General features: G+C 36.5%; 7 protein-coding genes and 1 long non-coding RNA gene across 11 annotated transcripts; 5 read left to right on the forward strand and 3 right to left on the reverse strand.

Moving 5' to 3' along the window:
* The first annotated feature begins 170 nt into the window (after window positions 1–170).
* On the forward strand, window positions 171–1,249 carry LOC103842030. Its single transcript, XM_009118627.3, has 2 exons — window positions 171–402; window positions 651–1,249. Exons 1-2 carry the CDS (start codon window positions 375–377, stop codon window positions 1,103–1,105), a joined length of 483 nt encoding a protein of 160 aa, XP_009116875.1. The 5' UTR covers window positions 171–374; the 3' UTR covers window positions 1,106–1,249.
* A 1,530-nt stretch (window positions 1,250–2,779) lies between these two features.
* LOC103842032 (peptidyl-prolyl cis-trans isomerase CYP20-3, chloroplastic) lies at window positions 2,780–4,363 on the forward strand. The gene is made up of 7 exons (XM_009118630.3): window positions 2,780–2,963; window positions 3,059–3,250; window positions 3,330–3,483; window positions 3,567–3,655; window positions 3,749–3,803; window positions 3,880–3,965; window positions 4,050–4,363. The coding sequence occupies exons 1-7, from the start codon at window positions 2,922–2,924 to the stop codon at window positions 4,203–4,205; spliced, it is 774 nt and encodes a 257-aa protein (XP_009116878.1). The 5' UTR covers window positions 2,780–2,921; the 3' UTR covers window positions 4,206–4,363.
* Window positions 4,272–5,889, reverse strand: LOC103842031 (uncharacterized protein C24B11.05). The gene is made up of 6 exons (XM_009118629.3): window positions 5,658–5,889; window positions 5,475–5,540; window positions 5,286–5,383; window positions 5,085–5,210; window positions 4,653–4,850; window positions 4,272–4,577 (listed from the first exon to the last, which is right to left on the reverse strand). Exons 1-6 carry the CDS (start codon window positions 5,695–5,697, stop codon window positions 4,356–4,358), a joined length of 750 nt encoding a protein of 249 aa, XP_009116877.1. The 5' UTR covers window positions 5,698–5,889; the 3' UTR covers window positions 4,272–4,355.
* Window positions 5,890–7,312: 1,423 nt separating this feature from the next.
* LOC103842033 (pectin acetylesterase 6) lies at window positions 7,313–9,770 on the forward strand. Its single transcript, XM_009118632.3, has 12 exons — window positions 7,313–7,632; window positions 7,746–7,828; window positions 7,956–8,085; window positions 8,165–8,238; window positions 8,313–8,399; window positions 8,479–8,603; window positions 8,692–8,752; window positions 8,833–8,886; window positions 8,975–9,052; window positions 9,115–9,220; window positions 9,308–9,453; window positions 9,552–9,770. Exons 1-12 carry the CDS (start codon window positions 7,440–7,442, stop codon window positions 9,660–9,662), a joined length of 1,248 nt encoding a protein of 415 aa, XP_009116880.1. The 5' UTR covers window positions 7,313–7,439; the 3' UTR covers window positions 9,663–9,770.
* Window positions 9,771–10,322: 552 nt separating this feature from the next.
* On the reverse strand, window positions 10,323–11,060 carry LOC103842034. Its single transcript, XM_009118633.3, has one exon. It carries the CDS (start codon window positions 11,058–11,060, stop codon window positions 10,323–10,325), a length of 738 nt encoding a protein of 245 aa, XP_009116881.1.
* A 1,271-nt stretch (window positions 11,061–12,331) lies between these two features.
* Window positions 12,332–14,868, forward strand: LOC103842036 (charged multivesicular body protein 7). 2 transcript variants are annotated; one of them, XM_009118639.3, is made up of 8 exons: window positions 12,332–12,818; window positions 12,895–12,954; window positions 13,032–13,199; window positions 13,345–13,527; window positions 13,775–13,905; window positions 13,992–14,160; window positions 14,245–14,374; window positions 14,461–14,868. In XM_009118639.3, exons 1-8 carry the CDS (start codon window positions 12,627–12,629, stop codon window positions 14,691–14,693), a joined length of 1,266 nt encoding a protein of 421 aa, XP_009116887.1. In that variant the 5' UTR covers window positions 12,332–12,626; the 3' UTR covers window positions 14,694–14,868. The 2 variants fall into 2 exon arrangements, with proteins under 2 accessions (XP_009116887.1, XP_009116885.1); XM_009118637.3 differs by having other exon boundaries at window positions 12,341–12,818; window positions 14,455–14,868.
* On the reverse strand, window positions 14,842–16,564 carry LOC103842035 (transcription factor PIF6). 3 transcript variants are annotated; one of them, XM_009118635.3, is made up of 5 exons: window positions 16,438–16,564; window positions 15,915–16,350; window positions 15,697–15,834; window positions 15,535–15,600; window positions 14,842–15,451 (listed from the first exon to the last, which is right to left on the reverse strand). In XM_009118635.3, exons 1-5 carry the CDS (start codon window positions 16,479–16,481, stop codon window positions 15,080–15,082), a joined length of 1,056 nt encoding a protein of 351 aa, XP_009116883.1. In that variant the 5' UTR covers window positions 16,482–16,564; the 3' UTR covers window positions 14,842–15,079. The 3 variants fall into 3 exon arrangements, with proteins under 3 accessions (XP_009116883.1, XP_033135037.1, XP_033135036.1); XM_033279146.1 differs by having other exon boundaries at window positions 15,915–16,079; window positions 16,152–16,452; XM_033279145.1 differs by having other exon boundaries at window positions 15,915–16,452.
* LOC117127975 lies at window positions 16,156–16,767 on the forward strand. The gene is made up of 2 exons (XR_004451021.1): window positions 16,156–16,374; window positions 16,450–16,767. It is a non-coding gene; the product is annotated as an uncharacterized LOC117127975 (long non-coding RNA).
* Window positions 16,768–21,999: the final 5,232 nt, after the last annotated feature.

The raw sequence follows: 21,999 nt of genomic DNA on the forward strand, positions 1-21,999 counted from the left end.
TGGAGCCACTAAAAATGGATCATCGTCCTCATACGTTATCAAAAGAGAAGTCGGCCCAGTTAGAATGTAAGCCCAATAAGATTCAACAATCAAAGCCCAAGCTGCAAGAGCTCTTTCTTTCCAGAGAAGCAAAGAAGGAGATAAGAGCAAAGCCAAAAGCGAAACAATGTACGGGAAGTTATGATGGAAGAGGAGAAGAGACTTGGGGGAGACTCGGATCGCATCACTCGAAACGTACTGATGCTCGACAAATGTCACAAGATTAAGCTTCGTGTAGTTGCTATAAATGAGAGAGAGAGACGTCGTCGTCGTTCATCCTCAAAAAAAAAACCTAAAGTTTCAACCTTTGCTAGTCAAAAAGAAAAAACAAAACCATGGCTTCGTACAGCGAACCTTACGTCTGTAAGTTCTTCTCTCACTAATATCTCTTCTCTACGTTAGATAAAGTGATCAACTTTATAGATCTTACACACAGTTTTGCTGCAGATCTGATTATTTATGTGTTTGATTGATTATTAATACCCTATAAACAAAACAAGAGACTTGATATGATTTTCATCTGATATTAAACGTAACGGCCTGTCTTTTATTGTGAGTTTATTATATATTTTGTAGTAACTGAATCTGTCTGTGTGTGTGTTGTTTGTCAGCGAATGGGACAGGAGTCTTCTGGGACATGGACGAATGCAAGATCCCTGAGGGACGCACCGAAGCTGACCTCGTACCGTTTATTAGACAGATGCTGTTGGGTGTTGGTCTACGCGGTCCCGTTTCGATCCGGATCTATGGCGATTTGACCGGCCTTGACTTTCAAGCCTCCACGGAGGCCGATCATGTTAAGCTCAGTCATTTTCACGCAGGAGAGAAACGTGAGAAGATGACGAAGATATTGGAGGACATAGTTGCGTGGTCAGGTGAGAATCCGGAACCATCGTTGGGAGTACTAGTCTTGGGACACTTGGGAGCCGCAGATGATGCTGACATCACCGAGGTTACTGAGCTTCTCAAGACTCAGAAGAACTATCACTTTGTGTTTGCGACTCCAGGATCTCCTCCTCCAACGGTTGTGAGGTTTCTCAGGGCTATTCCTCGTGGTGGACTCTAGTTCTTTTCTTTTTTTTTTTGGTTTGAATAACATTTTCAATAAAGGACAAAAGTAATTTCTAGTTAATGTTGGATAATCAAAAGATGATTATGTTTATGTCTCGGAAGCAAAAGATGATTATCGATCAGATGTTTTATTTTACAATCCCGTTCTATTTATTTTCTGCTTTTTCTTAACAGAAAACACCGATTAATAAATAGTACATCTATCTTATTAAAACTCAAGTACAAAATTGGAGTGTTTGGAGATTTGAATAGGACTTTTAAAATTTGAAGTGTTTGGAAACATGGATTGCAGTCTTTTAAAAAAAAATATTTTTGTTTGAAAACAAGGATAGTAGTATTAAGAAAAAAAGTAATGGGCTTATGTTTTTTAAAAAAATTGAAAGTTATCTAGGCCACTTTTAAAATATACCAAAATGGGTCAATCTAATTCCCTAAAATTTTTTTTTCTAAACTAACCATAAAACAAAATTTAAACTTTATATACATATTTCAAATCAAAATAATAATTCAAATTTGATTTATATCAAAAATTGATTCAAAAATATACATATATTCAAAAATGGATTTTTACTAAACTATTTTTCAATAACCATTATAAAAAAATATTGTCAATATATATAAGAAAAATATAATACAAAGCCCAATTTGAAATACCAACTCAAATTATGGTTTTCATATTTCATATTAAGTTTTAAAAATATAATATATGTAATTATTTATATGATGGTATGTATAAAATACTATTAATTATATGATTACTTATATGATGGTACATATAAAATACGATTAATTATATGATGATAAAATACGATATATAATAATGACTAGGGATGGGCTTTTGGATACCCATACGGGTTTAGTTCTGATCGGTTTGTATTTTGGGTTTTCGGGGTCAAAGATTTCCGCCTTATTAGAATGTTTCTAAATTTTGGTTTGAGTTCGATTTGGATCTTTGCGGGTTTGGTTTGGGTTTGGATAACTAATTTAAATTATTTTTAAAGTCTTAAATCATTATATATTTTAAATTTCTCAAAATGTATAAATAAAATAATATATTACGTATAAATTTGAATAACATATGTCATAATACTTAAGCTTAACATATCAATTGGCTTGATTTAAAATTTTGGATACAAAATCAATAATTATTTTAAGTATTTTTGGTGATTTGAGTATACTTTAACTATTTCAGATATTTACTTTTGACTATCTATATATATTTTCAAGTATTTAAACCAATTTAAAAGTATCATTTTTGATGTTTTATATACGTTAAATCTAAAAATAATTAATACATATAAGTATATAAATCTATTTTTAGATAAATTCGGATACCCAAATACTTCGGTTCGGATCAGATTCGGTTCTCTAAATAACAAAATTTTGAATAATTAGAATATTTAATCAATTTATGTTTGGGTTTGGTACTATATCTTTGGATCGGTATCGGTTATGTTCCTCGGATTCATTTTTCCAAATCCTAATAATTACATGAAAAACAAATATCAACATATTTTTCAAAATATATACCCACCCGCGCCTGCGCAGGTCAAAATCTAGTGTTTTATTATGCATGATAGTTAATAGCTAATACTTCACAATTTTCTTATTGGGCCAAAAAGTAAGTAAGCTTTGGACTGGGCTTAAAATCAACGCGGCGCAAGTTAGCGTGAGATGTTGACGATATCATCATCAACTAATGTGCGTGCATAAAAACGCTCGAGAGGCCAGGCCACTTCCTTATCTGAAACTAGAGACTGTTTGGTTGTCAAAGCAAAAGCTAAATCATCTTCCTCGTCTTCACCAATCAAATGGCGTCTTTGTCTTCAATGCAGATGGTTCACACTTCTCAGGTTCGTAACCTCAACTCCTAAAACATTTGAAATTCTTGATGGCTTTTAAGTTCTTTCTTGTCATGCTGTCGTCTTGTGTTTGGTTTTCTTTGTAGATTGGTGTTAAGTCGCAGTTAGTTTCTGCAAACCGAACATCTCAATCAGTTTGTGTCGGAGCTCGCTCCTCTGGTTCTGCATTGTCTTCGAGACTACACTATGCAGCAAGTTTCCCTCTCAAGAAGCAATTCCCAGGAGCTTATGCGACCATCAAGAACCAGAGAACAGCTTGTGTTAAATCAATGGCAGCTGTAAGATTATTCCCACTAAAAGCATATAATCATTAGTTATTATCATGTTGCTACTAATGAACTTTGTGTTGATTACTAGGAGGAAGAGGAAGTGATAGAACCTCAGGCTAAAGTGACGAACAAGGTTTACTTTGATGTGGAGATTGGTGGTGAAGTCGCTGGAAGGATTGAGATGGGTTTGTTCGGTGACGTCGTGCCTAAAACCGTTGAGAACTTCCGTGTCTTGTGTACTGGTAAGATAATGAAAGTTTGTTACTTTGTATATATATTTAAAAACTATATAGACTAAAGATGAATAATGTTTGTGTTTATTCAGGTGAGAAGAAGTATGGATACAAAGGTTCTTCTTTCCATCGTATTATTAAAGATTTCATGATCCAAGGAGGTGACTTCACCGAGGGAAATGTAATGCTTTTTTTTATTATTTTTTTTCTCAAGAAAGTGTGTTTTTTTTTTAAATGTGAATTTTCTTTATAAATTGTTGACATGGGTTTACAGGGTACTGGAGGTATTAGTATCTACGGTGCCAAATTTGAAGATGAAAACTTCACCTGTGAGTGTTTTACTAACTTGTTTTCTACTGTTTTACTTCTTTGAGGTGTTAATGCTTTTGTTTTTGGCATGTGCAGTGAAGCATACTGGACCTGGAATCTTGAGTATGGCAAACGCTGGTCCTAATACTAATGGAAGTCAGTTCTTCATTTGCACTGTCAAGGTAACCAACTCTTTCACATCATCTAATAGACTCATATATATGTTTGCCTTTAGATTCACATATTTGTTGTTGTTGTGTGTGCAGACTCCATGGTTAGATGGCAAGCATGTTGTGTTTGGACAAGTCATTAAAGGTATGAAGCTTGTGAGGACACTTGAATCTCAGGAGACACGCGCCTTCGATGTTCCCAAGAAAGGTTGCAGAATCTATGCATGTGGAGAGCTCCCTCTGGATGCTTGATAACCACACTATTGAGATCAGTCCATTGTCATTTGCCATCTTTGTTTTGCTATTATGAGAGTTTCTAAGTTATGGTCTTATGTTTATTTTATTTATGATTACATGAGTTGAAAGTACAATGTAAGAGTCTTATTTAAAGTTCATTATCTTTTAAGCTTGAACCATGGTTGCAACCGCCACTTGCTGCACAATTAGCTCCACCTTCTCATCTTTGTTGTCTTCCCATAAGTCTGGTATAGCTTCCTTAATGTTGTGAATGCTGCTTAGTGCATAGTCTGCACCTGGAACCAGCACCGAGTCACCCACGAACACGGTTTTGAGCCCTGCTGCTTTGGCACTAGCGATGTTACGGACACTGTCATCAAAGAACATCTGAAAAGAAAGAAAGAAACAGAGGTTTTTAGTGTCTGAAACTGTTATAAAGATTCTTGTGACGTTTTCTTTTACCGTTTTGCGTGGATCAACGATGTCTGCTATGCGAATGGCGGCTTCAAAGGCTTGAACAGAGGGTTTACAGAGGACTTGAGTGTTAGTATCAGAAGAAGGGTTTAGTGTTTCGAAGCAAATGATTCCTTCGAAGCAGTCCTCTAGACCCAAACGGTTAAGTGTTCGTGTTGCATGAGCTTTGTCTGCATTGGTAAAGATCTGATGGAGGAAAGAATTAAAAAAAAATAGAGGATGAGAAGAACTATTTTGCATATGTCGGATGGTCACCAATTGACAATATATATATATATATATATATATATATATATATATATTTTTTTTTTTCTTAACAAGATTAACCTACAAATGAAAATGTTTATAGCTAAAAAAAATAAAGAAAGAAAATGTTTATTGCTCTTAAAATCTCAGATCCGACCATGTAAGTAAACTTACGATCTTACGGTGAGGCATAGAGAGAAGAAGGTTACGGAGAACGGGGTCAGGTTTTAGTTTCTCGTAAGGAAGTCTTCCATGTACATATTCATGGAACTCATCGTTGTCGAATTCATAACCCATAACCTGTAACACACGGTTCTGTTTTTATTATAGGTTCAAGAATTGTTATGAAATGTGTGAGAGATTTGTCATATATACCTTGAGACCAGCCATGGTGGTTCCATATTCTTTGTAAAGATCAAGACACATCTTTGGAACTTCACTCTCTTCTATCCCGAGTTGGTTAAGCATGAACTCTGCATATAAGAATACGACAACAAACAGTTTAATTGAGTAATTAAATAATTATAAGAATTCAATAATCTTGAAAACGTTAAGTATCTTTTCCTTGGATGTTGTTTCGACAAGCTAAGTTGATTCCGATGCTCAAAGGGTATAGAGTATCGTCCATATCTGTAACAATCAGACAGATTTTTAGATACTCTTCAGAAACTGCATGGAGAAACTATATTCTTTCAAAAAAAAAAAAGAGAGATATAGATGATGATGTGTGGTGATGTTATGTATTACCAAAGAACAAGCACTCATACTTAGCTCCAAATTCATCCATACTCAATCTCGTGAAAAAGAAGAAGAAGAGTAATAGAGATGCTACTTAGAGAAAGGTGCTAAAGAGAGAGAGAGATAGAGCTTATGATCATTGTGAATGAATTGGCTATATTTATAATAAAACGACACATAGCATATTTGGTTATTTTAGTATTGTTATGTTTTGTTTTGCGAATTCATAATATTAGTTGTTGATTTTCTGTTAGACGTTGCTTGATAACGCTGCTAAATGACACGAGTTGTCAAGTGGATTCAGTACATATGTGTGTATGGAATTATCCTAAAGGTATATTATTTTAAAAGAATGATCGCGAGTATATATGTCTGAAAAATATACGATATCCTTTTTTATGAATTATATATTTATATTAGGGGTTTGTCTATAATAATTTATGTATATTGTACAATGGCTTATACTATTATGAAGATATGAAAAAGAAAGCTTGATTGTTGATGGTGACTTGGCGGTGATCATGATAGTGATCCACCATATCATTCACATGCTGATGCATGCAACAAAATGAGGTGTTGAACATATACAGTTACTTTGATCATTCATATAGTTTTCTTAGTCATTTCCCACTTTCCGTGACCTTCCATTCTCATAAACAATGTACAAGAAATAAATGTAAAAGTAAAGGTAAACACTGAAATATTCTGAAATGTCAAGTGTACATATACCGAACAAAAAGAGTAAAAAGTATCATGCAGTACGTTGTATCTTTCACTAAAATGTTCACAATATATGCTGAGGAACATTATCTTAACTAATATTATTCGTTTCTTCTTCTTAATATTTCACGTTTTTTCTATGATAAATAAAATATCGAAGGAGAAATGATTTTGGAAACAACCACTGCTTAACAATATACCGATAATGAAAGAAAAAAGCATACAACATCACAACATCACATTGTAAACTTAAAACGAAAATTGATATATTGTGTTTCCAATATAAGAATGATGAAAACGAATCAGATCTGCAATATAATATACCCACGATCAATTGTTAGCTGATTCAGAGAGCACATAGTATTATAATAATCGAACATCTTAAAGCCTAAACCTAATTAAAAATCCTTATATGTAAATCGAATACAAAAATCTATCCTATAAGCAGTAGCACTTAGTAACTACTAACTAAACCAAATTCATAAATATTCTTTTTTGTTTGTTTGTAAATGGTGACAAGTTCAAATTCGTTAACAACAGACAAAGGTCATCTATTTTCACTATTTTGTTTTCCATATAATAGCTAAAATTATGATTTGTTCTGGGATTTAGATATTTCAATCTTTATTATCAAATCTGGAACATTCAACCCCAAAAAGAATCAGTAAGCAAATATCTAAATTTTAAAAATATTTTTTTTTTCAAAATGAATGAATTAATTCGTAATCAAATATATATGGAAATAAATATCGGATTTTGTTCAATTGGATTTATACATATAATAATAATAAACATCAATTTCGTGACGGAACAAAATTATAAAGCTTCGTTTTTTTTCCATTTTATTACAACAAAATCATTTTATTTTTATTTTATACTTTTCATGCACTTGTTAGATTTTCATTTTATTACAACAAAACTCATTTTATTTAGAGTAATAAAAATCGAAATTGTTAGATTTATTTAAGAATAGCTGAACAATTCACTTAACCAAAATTGGTAAAGTCTAAAAGATATCGTTCTTTAATAGTTTAATCCAAATTTTCGCGCTCCAGCTGCGTTTCACCGGAGATGAGGAGCGTGTGGCTGTGGATTGCGGTGGCTGTGTGCTCACTATGTTCAGCCGCCTCGATGGTACGGAGGGGATCTAGCGATGGATTTGAGAAACCAAGAGAGAATAAGATACTGGATAACGAGTTGATGGCGTCTAAGGTTTCAATGGTGCCTCTCACCTTGATTCATGGTGCTGACTCCAAAGGAGCTGGTACACACACACACACACTCTCTCTCTCTCTTTCGTTGTTCTTATTGATGGAAAACGATTTGGTAGAACTCATCAGTCTCCTCGTGTTTCTGTTCACTTTTGAATTGATGCAGTGTGTCTAGATGGGACGTTACCTGGTTATCATCTAGATCGTGGTTTTGGTTCAGGTGCGAACAGTTGGCTTATCCATCTTGAGGTATCTTCACCTTTGACCTCTCTCATATAATCTTGGACCATTTTGCTAGTTTAGTAAACAGTGCAATTTTCTGTTTATTTAAGTACTTGACTTAGAAGTTAAAAGCTAAATATGTCTTATTAACTAGGGTGGAGGATGGTGTAACAATCAAAGTAGCTGTGTGTTTCGAAAAACAACTCGGCGTGGCTCCTCTAAGTTCATGGAGAAAGCTTTGAATTTTACTGGGATATTGAGCAATACGCCTCAAGAGAATCCTGGTTAGTCCCCAATATCATCATCATCATGATGAGTTTTGTCATGCTATGTGATTTATATCTTTATTCTGTTTATCTGTAGACTTCTTTAAGTGGAACAGAATCAAGTTGCGGTACTGTGATGGTGCTTCTTTCTCTGGGGATAGTCAGGACGAGGTTAGTTAGAGACAAGAGTGTACTTTATTTCATATTTTGTCTTTATAATTCGTTACAACGAGTTCTATTCATAGGGTTCACAAACTTTCTATCGAGGAAAACGAATCTGGCAAGCGGCTATGGAAGAGTTCATGTCTGTAGGCATGCAGAAAGCAGAACAGGTCTTTATATTTTGATTTCCCTCTGCTTTTATGTTCTGTTTCTCTTCTTATCTAATCTAATCACTTTGCAAGTGTACAGGCTCTGCTTTCTGGTTGTTCAGCCGGAGGTTTAGCTTCAATCTTGCACTGTGATGACTTCAGAGAACGATTACCTCTTTCTACGAAAGTAAAGTGCTTAAGTGATGCTGGAATGTTCCTGGACGCGTAAGTAAATCTCTTCATCTTTTGGCTTTACTGTTTAGGACAAGTATTCTTTTCTATGGAACTTAAAATGTTCTGATGGATAATGCAGAGTGGATGTCTCTGGGGGACGCTCTCTTAGGAACATGTACCAAGGTGTTGTTACAGTCCAGGTACTATCAAATTTTATATACAACTTAAAACATTATTATTATATGCTTATTGTAGCTCACTTAATACTTTTAATTTATAGAACCTCCAAAAGGACTTGTCCAGTGCATGTACAAACCATTTGGATCCTACTTCGGTACATACCTTTCACTATTTGATCAGCAAAGTTACCAGTAGACAAGGCTTGATTTGACCAAGTTATTCTTTGTGTCCTTTCTCTTCAGTGCTTCTTTCCTCAGAACTTGGTTTCAGACATCAAAACTCCTATGTTTCTTCTCAACTCAGCATATGACTCCTGGCAGGTAAATAATCATGTCTCTTTCTTGTATCTAGATCTTAACCTAATCCGACAATGTCTCCTCAGGTCAGACATAGCTTAGCTCCTTCACCTGCTGATCCAAGAGGCGTCTGGGAGCATTGCAAATCAGATATCTCGCGTTGTAATTCATCACAGCTCCAATTCTTACAAGGTGCAAAATTTAAATTCAAAGTTTTTTAGTAATTTTACTGTCACACTCTCTACTCACTGATGTTTTCTATGTCCTTACACAAAATAGAATTCAGGAAACAAATGGTGCTTGCCTTAAACTCATTCTCAGCATCTCCTCAGAACGGTCTTTTCATAAACTCTTGCTTCACGCATTGTCAGTCTGAGATACAGGACACTTGGTTTACTCAAGACTCTCCCAAGCTAAACGGAAAAGTAAGACCGCCCTTCATGTTGTTTCTATCTCATCGTATCAATCACATCAAGTTTGTTAAACTCTGCTCATGACATGATTGTCTCTTTTTGGTTGGCAGAGAGTGGCAGAGTCTGTAGGTGACTGGTACTTCGACAGAACCAACAATGTTAAAGCCATTGACTGTCCTTACCCATGCGACAAAACATGTCACCACCTGATTTTCCAATGAGTAAATCTTTGTGTTACCTAATAACATATTAAAATAAGCTTTATGCAGTGTTGATCAAACAGCTTACTTCAAAGATTTGATCTCCTCTCCTTAGTGCTTCTTTGGTCCCTCTAGTGTTTGACAAAAACTCTAACCTCAGATTCTCTAGCTTAGTAGGTATAGAGTCAGAAACCTTATTCTTTCCATACCTCTTTAAGTTATTTATAACCATTTGCTTCAAAATCTCGAATCTAAGTTAGTGACAAAATCCATGTCATTACACAGAATAGAATATATCATAATGAAAAAAGGTAAAGAACACATTCCTTTATTCATTGGACTCTATTACAAAACGTCCGAATCTCAAAAACAGATCATGAGCTCTGCTTTTCATGTCAATAGTCTTAACCTTTGTTCTGTTCTGTGAGGTCCCTTTGTGTTTTGTACATCGCTTTATCTTTCACCTTTGTGTACCAAAGTGAATCACACGCTAGGGTTACACGTTGCTATTTCCATCATCCATGTAACAAAACAACTACTGATTAAGCTCGTAAATCTCATTGAAACCCATTAAGAAAAACATCAAAAACCCTAAAAGTTTAGCTATTACTTGAAGCAAAAGCAAGAGGACAAAAGTAAAAAAAAAAACCTAAAAACAGAGGAGAAAAATATATTAAGAAGCTAATTAGCTTGACGTGAGGAAGAAGCTAAAGCTACAGCTTGTGCCCACACCTTGAGTCTCGCCTTAACCTCCTTCGGGTCATCACCTGGACTCGAGATGCGCCACGTGGCGATCGGAGAGTTGCTGCCACTACTAGTCTGAGTATCGAAATTCGACCCGGCTGACACCGAGATCCGACCCGGAACTTCCAACTCGAACCCGAGATCTCTACAAGCTTTCACTTCCTCTAACCCCATCCTCAGCGACTTCTCTCCTCCCTTCGCTCTCGTTAACACCGTTAACCCTATACCACCACCGCCGTCACTCTCTCCGTCAGCGCCGTTAAAGCCGTGACCTCTCTTCTTCTTCTCCCTGAGCACCCTCCTCTGCCTCCGTGAACTACTACTACTCTTACCGCCGTCTCTGCTACTCTCGTTCGCGTCTATATCTCCGGCGACTGTGTTTTTTCTTCTCCGCCGAGGTGGAGTCGCCGGGAGGGAGTAAAACCTTGGCGTCTCTTTGTCGGAGTCAGACTCCCGAACGTTCTCTTTTCCGTCATCGGAGACTTCTCCGTCAGCCTCTGCTCCGTCGAAGCTCTCGACAACGCCCAAGTCAGGATGATTCTTGGTGGCTTCGTCGTAAACGGAGGTTGTGCAAACAGAGAGGCGAGACAGAGAGGTACGGATCTGGTGGAGTCCAGCGTCTTCTTCGACGACTGGAAATGAAGACATCATCATCAAGCTCTCGTCAAATGCCATGAGAGAGAGGAAGATGAAGTTAAAGAGGAAAGTGAAGAGATTGCCGTTTATTATAGTTATGATGAAACTGAGTCAACTCGTTGCTTTAACCAAGAGGATTTCATTTATAACCCGAAGTCTCGGGATCTGTGTTTTTACGGTTTTGCCCCTATTTTCGTTTGAAAATTGCAATGATTTTTATCGGTACTTTAATCCCAATTATCTAATGATCAATATCATGCTGCAATATGCTGATTTTGAATTTGGCTAATGACAAATTAACATCACTGGATCAGAGAATGTTTTAACTTAACTTATTTTGTTGATTATACCATTACTAAGGCTTTAAATACTTAACATAAAAGGAATAACAGATTAATGGAATCATATAAATCTATTCCACTTATTACTCTCCCCTGATTGTGCATATACATGTCTTCTTTTGAAATTTGTTTTATGGAATATATATTCCGAATGTTGACAAATTTAATAAAATATTTTATGAATAGTTCAATTTAACAAATGGTGAAAGTTGTTCATTTAGCGGCTAACTACCTTTGAACCCTTCCGACCACAAAGCTGGACTGAAACAGATATAGATCAACATCACATCAAAACCAACATGCAAAACTCACATGACATGCTAGAAATATCCCAGACCAGGATGAGTTAAGCCATTGCAACGTCTCTATTTTTGTATAGATAAGCTTTGCAGAGGTTTTATGGACTTGGATGCATCAGGTGCATTGTGTGGTGTACATGGATAAACCATATCGTTATCGTAATAAATATTAACGCATTTACTATAGGCATGGAAGGTCCTTCATGTCCCGTTTATGTCTTTACCCTTTTTCTACGTCACTCTTCTTTAGTTCTCGCTTCTTAATGTGGATCCGATCTCACATTTTTTTAAAATGTTTTTTCGCTTTTCATCAATCACCAAAAGAAAATTTACTAATTTACTATTGGCAAGTTTGACTTTCCAATATTAATCTTTTAATAAGAAAGGATAGCAACGTGTGTCAACCGTGTGCATTTCTTTAGGTCACCGTATAAACTGGCCGGCCCATTAGATGTTTACTTATCCTTATGAACTAAGGTTATTTCTTTTATATAGATTTAGTCGCTATCTACTCGTTTTGTGAACATCTTATTATAAGAGGTAGTTTAGACTTTAGATAGTGATTTGATGGTGGATTTGTTGGTAAAACATCAGAGCACACTTGATAAAAAAAAAAAAAAACCAGAGCACACTGGCCGTTGGATCTTTTGACCAGTCTCGTTTTCAAAGAGGTTTAGCGTCTCACTAATGGGCCGGGCTTAATTAAAAGGATCCAGTACAAAAAACGCCATCCAGTGCTATAACGTATAACTAAAACGGCAAGGCATGTGGAGTTTATAACTCATTTTGGACTACTTGACTTATTCTCTCCGACGACGATCTTCGTATAATGCCAGATCGGCGGGAAATCGATTTTCAAATTCGCAGGATTAGGTCGAGATTCGTGTAAATCCGAGAGCATAGAAGCTTTTTGTTCACCATCCTTGTGGATTTTTACTCTAAATTTCCACTTGAATCGGAGAAAAATGGATTTGGAGTCTGTGAAGGAGTTCATACGAAGCGAAGTTCCTGATTGGGACGATGAGGTGGTGGCGACGGCTAGATTCAAGGCGTTTAGTGGACAGAGATCCGATTGGGAAGTTAAATTTCAGTTTTGGCGCGATTTGATCATCAAGGTCTCGCGTCGTTTCGGAGAGCTCATCATTGATCCTGTCCAGGTCTGCTCAAATCTCTTAGTTGGAACAATTAGTAGAAGAGAACTGTTTAATTATTGTATTTTTTGTTTTCTAAAAGGTGAAGAAGGCGTGGTTTGATCGAGGAGGAATGACGCCTCTATGCATTGATCATGTACTGGTGAGTCTGGTGAAAGGGCTTTTGTAGCTTCTTAGACTGTTCTTGAAATTGATTGGTGTGTCTTTGTTCGTTTCAAGTTATTGATGCATAGTGAAGGTGATGTTGTGCTGGCAAGTGAACTTGAAAGTCCGGTTAGTGGGCGTTTATCTCGTTTGTTGAGGACGGTGAGAAGTTTAGTATCTCAACCTTCAGTGAAGCCGGGAGAGATTCTTGAAAACGAACTTGTTATTGTTCCTCTCTTGAAGGTTTGTTTGATTTCTTCAAGCTATCTTTTTAGGTGGTTGGTTTCCTTTGTATAGATGTTTTGTTAATATGTCTAAAGAGTTGGCAGTCTATTGAGTAAGTCTGTAGTTGATGGACGTTATTAAGTAAGATATATGTGATGTGCAGGAGAAGGCTGCTGATGTGGTGAGACTGTTATCTGAGGGGCATTGGACTTCTACTTGTGTTGTCACGCTAAATAAGTTCCGGGACTTGTGCAACGGTTCGAATGAGGCATCTGTTGTTTTGAGTCACTTGTCAGGGTGTGGAAAAGCGCATAACATCTCTATTAATCGGGGAGAATTGATTGAGGTTGGTTCTTTTTATTCGTTTCTTCTTTTGTCTTATTACTCTTATATCATGTATCTGTGGATTTTTAAATGTGTATTGTTCCATGAGATTCAGGGATGTAGATATCTTGTTTGAATTTCGATTTCAGTTTCTTACCTAAAATTAACATTCCAGAAAGTAAAAGAGGATGGCTAGGTCCGGAAGTTAGGCTCAGTTCAGGCCGAGACCTATGCATAATGTCTGAATCCAACATACTTGTTCTTTGCAGGGTGTCAAAGTGTCCTTTTCAGAATCAGCACTTCCCAGTATCTCAACTCTAGACTGTGACGTTCTGCACTTGCTAAGCACCACAGAGAAGCTCCAAAATCAACTCGAAGTGATGGACCAACGTTGTGAAATGTAACACTTTAATTTAGCTTTATTTTTTCCGTAAAAGGTCAAATAGATTGAATTCAAGAGTGTTTGACTTTATTTTCCTTTTGTAGGTCAAGGAAATCAACATTGGCATCTCTAAAGTCTGGACACAAGAAAGTTGCTCTAAGGCATGCAAGGGAACTGAAGCTGACCACTGAGAGCAGAGAAAAATGCACGTCACTTCTGAACAGAGTAGAGGAAGTGTTGAACACTATAGCTGATTCCGAATCAACGAAAATGGTATGTCGAACACTGAAAGCTTGTCATTTTGGGAATTGTAATAGTATCAATAATGCTATAATTATCTCTCTTTGTGTTTGGCAGGTCTCAGAAGCAATCAAAACTGGAGCGAGGGTTATGAAGGACATCAAGATCAGTCCAGATGAAGTTCATGACTATTTGGAAGAAATTGAGGATACCATTCAATCACAGAAGGAAGTTGAAAAAGCTCTCGGTGAGTGGTGTTTTTGTTTCGGTTCATTTGATTAGTCCAACAACTTTCATGTTTATCTAGACTCTTTGTTGTTGTGGCAGAATCAGCTCCATATCCTGATATTGATGATGAAAATATTGAAGAAGAGTTCATGAAATTAGAGATGGAGCTTGAAAGCGAAAGTTCCCAGGTCAGACCAACGACTTCAGATACTGCAGATTCACTGTCTGAGATGTTCTCAGAGCTTAAACTTGGCAACACAAAACAAACATTGGAGGAGCAAGCGACTGAACCAGTCCGGATGAAAGATGGCCGCGAAAAGATTCTTGAAGCAGCATAGTCGTAGAACGCATCTTCATTGTGGTGCGATCTCTTCTCTACTTGGTGTTGTACAATATAAATTAGAAAGGAACTTGGTAAATCCACGTCCATAGTATTTGTAAGCAATGCATTTTGTTGGGATTCAAGAAACTAAAGCTTCACTCTAATGTATAAATCAGATGTATTTGTCATCAGAGGGAAACTAGTACTCGAGATTATTATTATTAACCTATATATGTTACATGAACAAGGAGAGCTGGCACTAAATAGGAGAAACTTGAGCAGATCCTTTCAGGGTAAGTTGTTCTGATCTTGTAGTGCTGCTTTGGATCTGTATGGTTCACCTTGATATGGCTCCAGTGGGCGAATCAGCAGTTAACTATCATCACTGTCTATTTCATCTGCTCACGGTTTATCAGATTCTTTACCAGAGAGGTTTCCTCCATGTGTTCTAGCATCATCTAGATTTGACGAAGTGGTGGAGTTTGGTATTAGGTTAGGGAAAGCAGCACACGCCGGCGGAACATATTGGGGCAAATAGTTTTGCATTGGTGTGAAAGGTGCCGAGTTTTGAATTGGCATTAGTACAGGATGGTTAAGAACCCTCAGCACATCTGCTTGAGTATTAACCAATGGCAAGCCAGCTCCAAGAACAGGGGCAGGCAGAAGCTGTGGTACGCCCATTTGCATACCTGTTGCTAGACCCATCTGAGAGTATTGCGGCCCCAAAGGCAACATTGTTGCTGGTGTAACAAATCTTTTACCCATCGTCATCATCTGTCATCCAAGATTCATACAGGTTAGAAACAAGAATCTTTACATGAAACAAGTTGGAAGTGTTTTTGCTTGTTTGTTATAACCTGAACTTGATGTTGAAGGGTCGTCATATAATTGATCGCTTCATCTAATAATGCTTCGTTGTCTTCCTATGAACAGGTGAATATTTAGGGTAACGTAAGTAATGGTTCCGACGATGGTCTCTTTTGAAATAGAGTAAAAGGTTTAGTTTGTGTGGTCAAAACCTTTTGAGAATTAGGGAGTAGATCCTGCAAATTACGCATTTTCTTGTTGATATCGTTTGTTTCCTTCTGTTTGCGTCTTCTCTTGACCAAAATGTTGCTTGTTCTTGCAGGAACTTGTGGCCTCACATCATCTAGGCTCTGCTTAGAGACAAAAAACTGTTTTCAGACAAGAACCTAACAATATAAAACCAAATCTGTGAATCAATCAACCCTCTTACACTGCTTTGATACGTCGATTCTTCACTGTCTTCAGTAAAATCTGTGGAGTCGTATCCCAGTTCAACCGACCTCTCAGCAACCACAGATTGCTCATCAGGAGGTACAATATCCTTACGGTTCTCATAGTCAACCACCATCCTCTTTGATGAAGAAGCTTTCAAACTCTGAATCAAATTAAGTTGATTCATCAGCATGTTTGTTTCATATGCGGCAACAACAAGAGGTTCTGGAACAACCTGAGTGTCTACAAGATTCTTGTCACTAGTATCAGCACCATGAATAGTCTTCTTGAAGTCCTCGTTATACTCGGCCTCGTATAAATCCACGATCGATTTCGTACGTTGATTATGCATAGAAAAGCCATTGGATCTTTGGCTCTTTGCAAGAATTTGCCCATTCTCAAACACAAGCTCCATATACTCTTGATCAGTTAACCTGCAACAACAATAAATCAGCTTGGTAAGAACAAACATCATCTGCATCAGCCTGTGTGTATATATGTTATGTGAATGAAGAACTTAATTTGGTTTGAAGGTTGATGATGATGATGATGATGGAGAAGTCATGTTTGTCTTGTTGAATTATCCAAAAGGCTTTGTCTTCGTTTGGAAGAGTAAGTGAAAACTATCTTTCATTTTGTTGATCAACCTCAGAGGCTTTTAGCTCTCTTTATATTTCGCTTTTCTTTATTATTATTATTTTTTGTTCTCAGGTGCAATTAATATCTTAGTAGGACAGTACTGTTCATTTGTACTAAATCGAATCTTGGCATCTTCTAGTTTTTTCTAGAACTTTCATTGCAAAATTTTGATTCCTAAATACGAAATCATAATAAAATCTAGTCTTACTGCTCGTAAATAACTAAATATGATTACAAATTCGATTGACTGGCGGCTTTTATCTTAGAGATACTTTTATTTTAACTTTTACCGAATAACTTTTAAGTCTAAACTCCATATTTCTAAGAATCGAAAGTCTATTCGGATTCATTAGCAAATAGAACAAGAATCAGGCATTTTTTATTATACTAATTAGACACGAATCGATTAAGTTGTTATTCAGAATACTTTTTGATAGTCAGGATTTGGTTTAATTATATGGTTTAATTATATTGGTATTTTGGTAAAGAAAAAGTTGAACATAATCACTTAAAAGTTAAAAACTGATACATAAAACAGATTAACAGTCAGTGGTTGAAAATAGAAATAAACAGACTAACAGTCAGAATCTCAGATCAACATAGACAATTATCATAAAACATTAAATAAATGAAACAACAAAAATTTAGATTTCATTAGTTTTCGTTCTCTTGCAAAACGATAGAACGACCATATAATAATATCAATAAATAAAATGTTTTTATGTATTAACGACAAAAAAAAAGAGTGAGTGAAAAACGAATGGGCCAAAAAGCCCACGTGGTTGTGGGAAGAACCTTCAGAGATGTAAAAGGACAATGGAGAGTGGGTTGGGCCACCACAAATAGTAAGTGGGGCCCATGGTGGAGTTTTGGCAGCATTCTCCCAAGGAAAAAAAGTGAAGTGGGGAAAAAAAAGAAGGGCGTGAAGTTCACGTGAAAACCACGTGATTCCTGGTACCTTTGTGTGTTTCTTTTGTCGTCTTTTGCAATGTATTTAGACATTTGTCCTTCCATAACAATCAATCACTCAAGTAAAAAGAGAGAAAAGAGAGAAAAGACTTTCTCCGGCGTACGGCCGGCGCGTGAGCGTCCGTGCCGTCGCCGGAGCCCTTCGCATTCAGCAAGTTAGCTTCTCTCCGCCTTGTTTCCGAAGTGCCATCAACGGTCGCCTTGTCGAAGCTCTGATACCACAACTGACTTTGTCGGTGGTCGGCCTTGGAGTGAAGACGCGCCGTTTGGAGAGCCTCGGAGGAGACGGAGGTTTTGATTGGTTCGGATTGTGTTTCTCCGGGCGATGGAGGCTCCTCTAGCTTCATCGACGCCGATCTGTCTGCGGGGGGTGGAGGCTATCTCAGATTCACCGACGCCGCTCTAGCTTCCGGGAAGGGAGGCTTCTTCAGCTTCTTCTTTGCCGGCTTAGGTATAACGGGGTGAGGAGGCTCAGAAAGATCCTCGCCGTCGTGTTGAAGCCCTAATTTTTGGGTTGTGGTTACTGGTTTCGTGTAGTTCGAGTCTGAGTTCGTGGGTCGTCGAGGTCGAGTTGCCTGGCGACGGCGACGATTGTCAAGACGAGAGAGCGGTGGTTCGCGGCGCGCCTTTCTAGGGTTTCTGGTGATTCAGAGTCGGATGGAGATCTCGTTTGAACGACGATCTCTCCGGCGTGAAGACAGTGCGGCCGTGAAGTGATTTGGTGACGCGGAGGCTCTGCAGTATCGGAGATCCGGTGAAAAGTGGGTGTCGGTGGCTGGTGTCGGCGGTTGTGCGGTGAGGCGGAGATCAAGTCGAGGCGGACGACGCGTGGCGTGCAGACTCTACAGATGTTTACACGTGTCCAGCCTGTCTCCTTGGTGCGTCTCTAGGGCGAACCGTCTGATTTCGTGGTTTGGGTCTGCTGGGCCGGTTTTCATTTTGGGCCTCGGCCTTTGTTGTAAGTTGCCCCTCATGCTAGTGGGCTTTTTGTTTGTGGGCTCCGGCCGTGGGCTTGGCCCGTTTAATCAATAAAAACAATTTGTGGAAAAAAAAAAAAAAACAATCAATCACTCACTCTCTGGTTCAGAAAAAAAAAAAACAATCAATCACTCACTCTTGCATTCTTTTATTTATCAAGTTCATTTAAGATTCTTTCAAGTCACAACGAAAAAAAAATAAAACTTTTAAATTGTCAGTATTAATCAGGATTCTTTTTTAATTATTATTATTCAGAAACTTGAATAAAATTTATATCATTGAACGTGAATCAAAGATGTAACTGGACGAACTTGTGAAATAAAATAAACATAACGTCTCAAAACTCAAAAGAATAATACATGAAAAAGCTCCACTGTCTCCACATAAAGAATATAATCTATGATTCTAATGATATAGTGGCTTCACGCTGAAGCTTACTATATAAACTATACAAATCCCATTGAACCAAATTAGATATAACAAGAAAAAGCTTGTGAAGCAAATTGACTCGTAAGATTCGTTGAAACAGTATGACAACTACGATTGCTCTCTTATTGAACATAGATAATCCTGGATAAAATATAGCAAAATAGTATATGCTTACTTATATCACCATTGTATTAACAATCAATGGATTATCGGGCCCTCATCTGTCTTCAGAGTCTGCTATATAATATGATTGCTTATACTCTTCTTATAACGTAATGTGAAAAAGAGAGAGTAAAACTATGTATGCATCGACATGTGCCAAATGGTCATCTGGTATGGAAATGATGACATACAAGAGTCCATATCTTAAAGGGAAACATTAGTGTTATACACAGCGAGAAATAACATTATCATATTTTACGATTTTGGGAATTAATAAAATAAAATAAAAATCTCAAATCAATCATGCGGTTAGTGCGTAATCTTAAATCAACATTATTGAAATAAAATATAGTATCAATAGGTCTATAAAAAGGCACGCACGTAACACCTCAATATCAACACGCACACACACACACCCGGCCCGTATCTTTGCTTTATCGAGTTTCATGCATTCATATACATTAATGTATTAAGCAGCTTCATGAAACTTGTAGTATATAGTAAGAAAAATGAAAAAGAACACCACTAATACCTCACTAGATTACCCTACTAGACTACCCTTTTTTTTTCTGCTAAAACCCCTACTAGACTACTTTAGACACCAAATCTTCCTCTATTTCGTAAACTTTGAATTGTGATTAAAGAAAAACACGTTCTCGCTCGGTTTAAAGGGATTTTGATACCTTTTATTATAATTATAGAAGAAAACGTCATTGTAAAGCAAAAGTGGGAGAAATAAATATTTTTAAAACAAGACCAAACGCATTTGTAAGGGCAAAACACTACGTAGCTTTTGAGTTCATTCATCACTCTTCAGATGAACTTATGGATTAATTACTAAGACTACTTAGTTTTTGCAATATCGATTAGATCACAGAAGATCTACATAATTTTTAGTTTGAAGAATGAAAAAGACAGTTTGATTTCAAAACCTAAAAGTATTCATGGAATGTAATAAATGGGTTTGCATGTTTTTTATATCGGTCTCGCATGTTGTTATGGTCAACTTTGTAACTTAAAAAATGAAGCAGAAAACGAGAAAATGGAATGAGTTAGCCAGCAAGAGAGGCTACAAAAGAGCCACGAGACATGCAATCATCCTGATTTGAAGCCACCCCATGATTTTACTGACAAGCAAACACATTGCAGTAAAGACGAGTTATCACAATTTGCGATGAAATATAAAGTAGATTTCTTGTTCTTTTTCCTCAAAAAAAGAGGGGAAAATTCTCTTACAACTTAATGATTTATAAAAGGACCAGACATTATCATTAAATCTTGAAACTAAGAGACTATGAGTGCCTTGAATTCTGAGATTCACTATTTTCCTTTTGAAATTAGTTTCCAATATGTAATAGTATATGCATTATAAGCTATTAGCTTCCCTTTGTTATTTATGGTATATAAACTTTATTATATATCATTGGTATTTCAGTTGCTTATAAACTTTACAATTACAAATATTTTTTAATTTGCTTAAATTTGATCAAAAATCTTTGTTTATATATATATAACTTTGGTATTCCAGTTGCTCTTTCTATTTTTTTGGTGGATCTTTTTTGGAATATTCATGCTTTGTATCAGATCAAAGAAAAGTACTGACCAAATACATGCAACATATTGGTAATCTAGAAACATATAAAAGAAGAGTACAAGATATATGCAAGAGAGTGTTACAAATTAAAGGGGACAAAGAGTGGTGTAGACTGTAGAGAAAATTTTCAAGAAAAAAAAAGGAAGAAAGAAAAAAAGTGATGAATGATGATGGTAATGGTAGGGATGGTGGGGAACATATATCTTCTTTATCTTTTACCCTTGTTTTCTTCTCTCTCTCTCTCTCTCTCTCTCTAGTGTCTAGTCTATATAACATGTTTAGAGTTTCTTATGGTTCAAGCTACATCTTATTTTTTTTTTTTTTGAAAAAAGTTCAAGCTACATCTTTTCTGTCTAAAATTCTAAATCTATTTGCTTCTTCAAACCAAACGTTATCTTCGCCATTAATATCGGTCATTAGTTTTGTGTAAAAAAATATATCGGTCATTAACTACCTGTGTATGCTGCTTAATTCTGGCTTATTGATAAAAATACAATACCATGTTACAAAAAAAAAATGATAAATACAATACGAATAAAAAAATGATAAATGCAATCCTTACATTTCTGTTAGAATCTCTCAATAATAAACGTGTAAAAGGAAGAAAGCACGTAGTTTCGAATGATCTTGTCAACTTAACTGGCCATGAAGAACCTAAAGGTATATTTTAGATTTCATTAAGAAAATTAAAACAAGACTAGAGTACCGTCTTCATAAGAAATTAGGTGGATTCATCCTAAATACTCCCAGTCAATAACAAATAAAAACTAAAGAGAGTGATGAGGCGACCAAGTGAGGAGACACGTGGAAAAAGGCACGTTGACGTGGGGAATGTGAAAATGTTGTCGATGGTGTTTTACGGGCATTGTGTCTGCATTTTCTCGTGCTTGCAAAAAAAAAAAAATGTTTTCAAGTGTGTGATGAAGATTGTGACGTCTCCTTAGGTCTTTTTAAGTGTCCAGAGGCGAAGAATCTTTCATTAGCTCCTCTCTTTAAGGTTACGCATTCATTACTCATTTATCATGCTTCCCTTGCTTGATTGATAAAAGGGCTGGTTTTAGTACTGAATTTTTTTTTAATTAGTTTTAGTACTGAAAAATTGGTTGGACTTGACTATTTGCTTTACGTTAATTAAAGTAACAAGTAAAGAAAGAGTGTAAATAAAAGCGACGTAGATTAGAATCATGTGAAAGCTCAAACTCTTATCATGCTTGGATACGATGAAGTCCACGTAGAGTATTTTGTTTTTGTCATCATAATTAAAAACCATTATTAGCGAGTTAATGACGCATATGAGACGTGTTTAGCAGTT

This window comes from Brassica rapa, chromosome A09 (assembly GCF_000309985.2).
Source record: "Brassica rapa cultivar Chiifu-401-42 chromosome A09, CAAS_Brap_v3.01, whole genome shotgun sequence".
In the NCBI taxonomy this organism is placed as follows: Eukaryota; Viridiplantae; Streptophyta; class Magnoliopsida; order Brassicales; family Brassicaceae; genus Brassica; species Brassica rapa.

Coding starts and splice junctions, on each gene's coding strand:
- LOC103842030 (XM_009118627.3), top strand. CDS start 375: ATGGCTTCGTACAGCGAACCTTACGTCT. Junction 403..650: donor GTACAGCGAACCTTACGTCT/GTAAGTTCTTCT, acceptor GTTGTTTGTCAG/CGAATGGGACAGGAGTCTTC.
- LOC103842032 (XM_009118630.3), top strand. CDS start 2,922: ATGGCGTCTTTGTCTTCAATGCAGATGGTTCACACTTCTCAG. Junction 3,656..3,748: donor GTGACTTCACCGAGGGAAAT/GTAATGCTTTTT, acceptor ATGGGTTTACAG/GGTACTGGAGGTATTAGTAT. Junction 3,966..4,049: donor TCTTCATTTGCACTGTCAAG/GTAACCAACTCT, acceptor TTGTGTGTGCAG/ACTCCATGGTTAGATGGCAA.
- LOC103842031 (XM_009118629.3), bottom strand. CDS start 5,697: ATGGATGAATTTGGAGCTAAGTATGAGTGCTTGTTCTTTG. Junction 5,211..5,285: donor CCACCATGGCTGGTCTCAAG/GTATATATGACA, acceptor CGTGTGTTACAG/GTTATGGGTTATGAATTCGA. Junction 4,578..4,652: donor TCGTTGATCCACGCAAAACG/GTAAAAGAAAAC, acceptor CTTTCTTTTCAG/ATGTTCTTTGATGACAGTGT.
- LOC103842033 (XM_009118632.3), top strand. CDS start 7,440: ATGAGGAGCGTGTGGCTGTGGATTGCGGTGGCTGTGTGCTCACTATGT. Junction 8,239..8,312: donor CTGGGGATAGTCAGGACGAG/GTTAGTTAGAGA, acceptor TTCTATTCATAG/GGTTCACAAACTTTCTATCG. Junction 9,053..9,114: donor CAGCATATGACTCCTGGCAG/GTAAATAATCAT, acceptor ATGTCTCCTCAG/GTCAGACATAGCTTAGCTCC.
- LOC103842034 (XM_009118633.3), bottom strand. CDS start 11,060: ATGGCATTTGACGAGAGCTTGATGATGATGTCTTCATTTCCAGTCGTC.
- LOC103842036 (XM_009118637.3), top strand. CDS start 12,627: ATGGATTTGGAGTCTGTGAAGGAGTTCATACGAAGCGAAGTTCCTGAT. Junction 12,819..12,894: donor TCATCATTGATCCTGTCCAG/GTCTGCTCAAAT, acceptor GTTTTCTAAAAG/GTGAAGAAGGCGTGGTTTGA. Junction 13,200..13,344: donor TTATTGTTCCTCTCTTGAAG/GTTTGTTTGATT, acceptor TGTGATGTGCAG/GAGAAGGCTGCTGATGTGGT.
- LOC103842035 (XM_033279145.1), bottom strand. CDS start 16,397: ATGCAGATGATGTTTGTTCTTACCAAGCTGATTTATTGTTGTTGCAGG. Junction 15,601..15,696: donor TACTCCCTAATTCTCAAAAG/GTTTTGACCACA, acceptor ACCTGTTCATAG/GAAGACAACGAAGCATTATT. Junction 15,452..15,534: donor CCCTTCAACATCAAGTTCAG/GTTATAACAAAC, acceptor CTTGGATGACAG/ATGATGACGATGGGTAAAAG.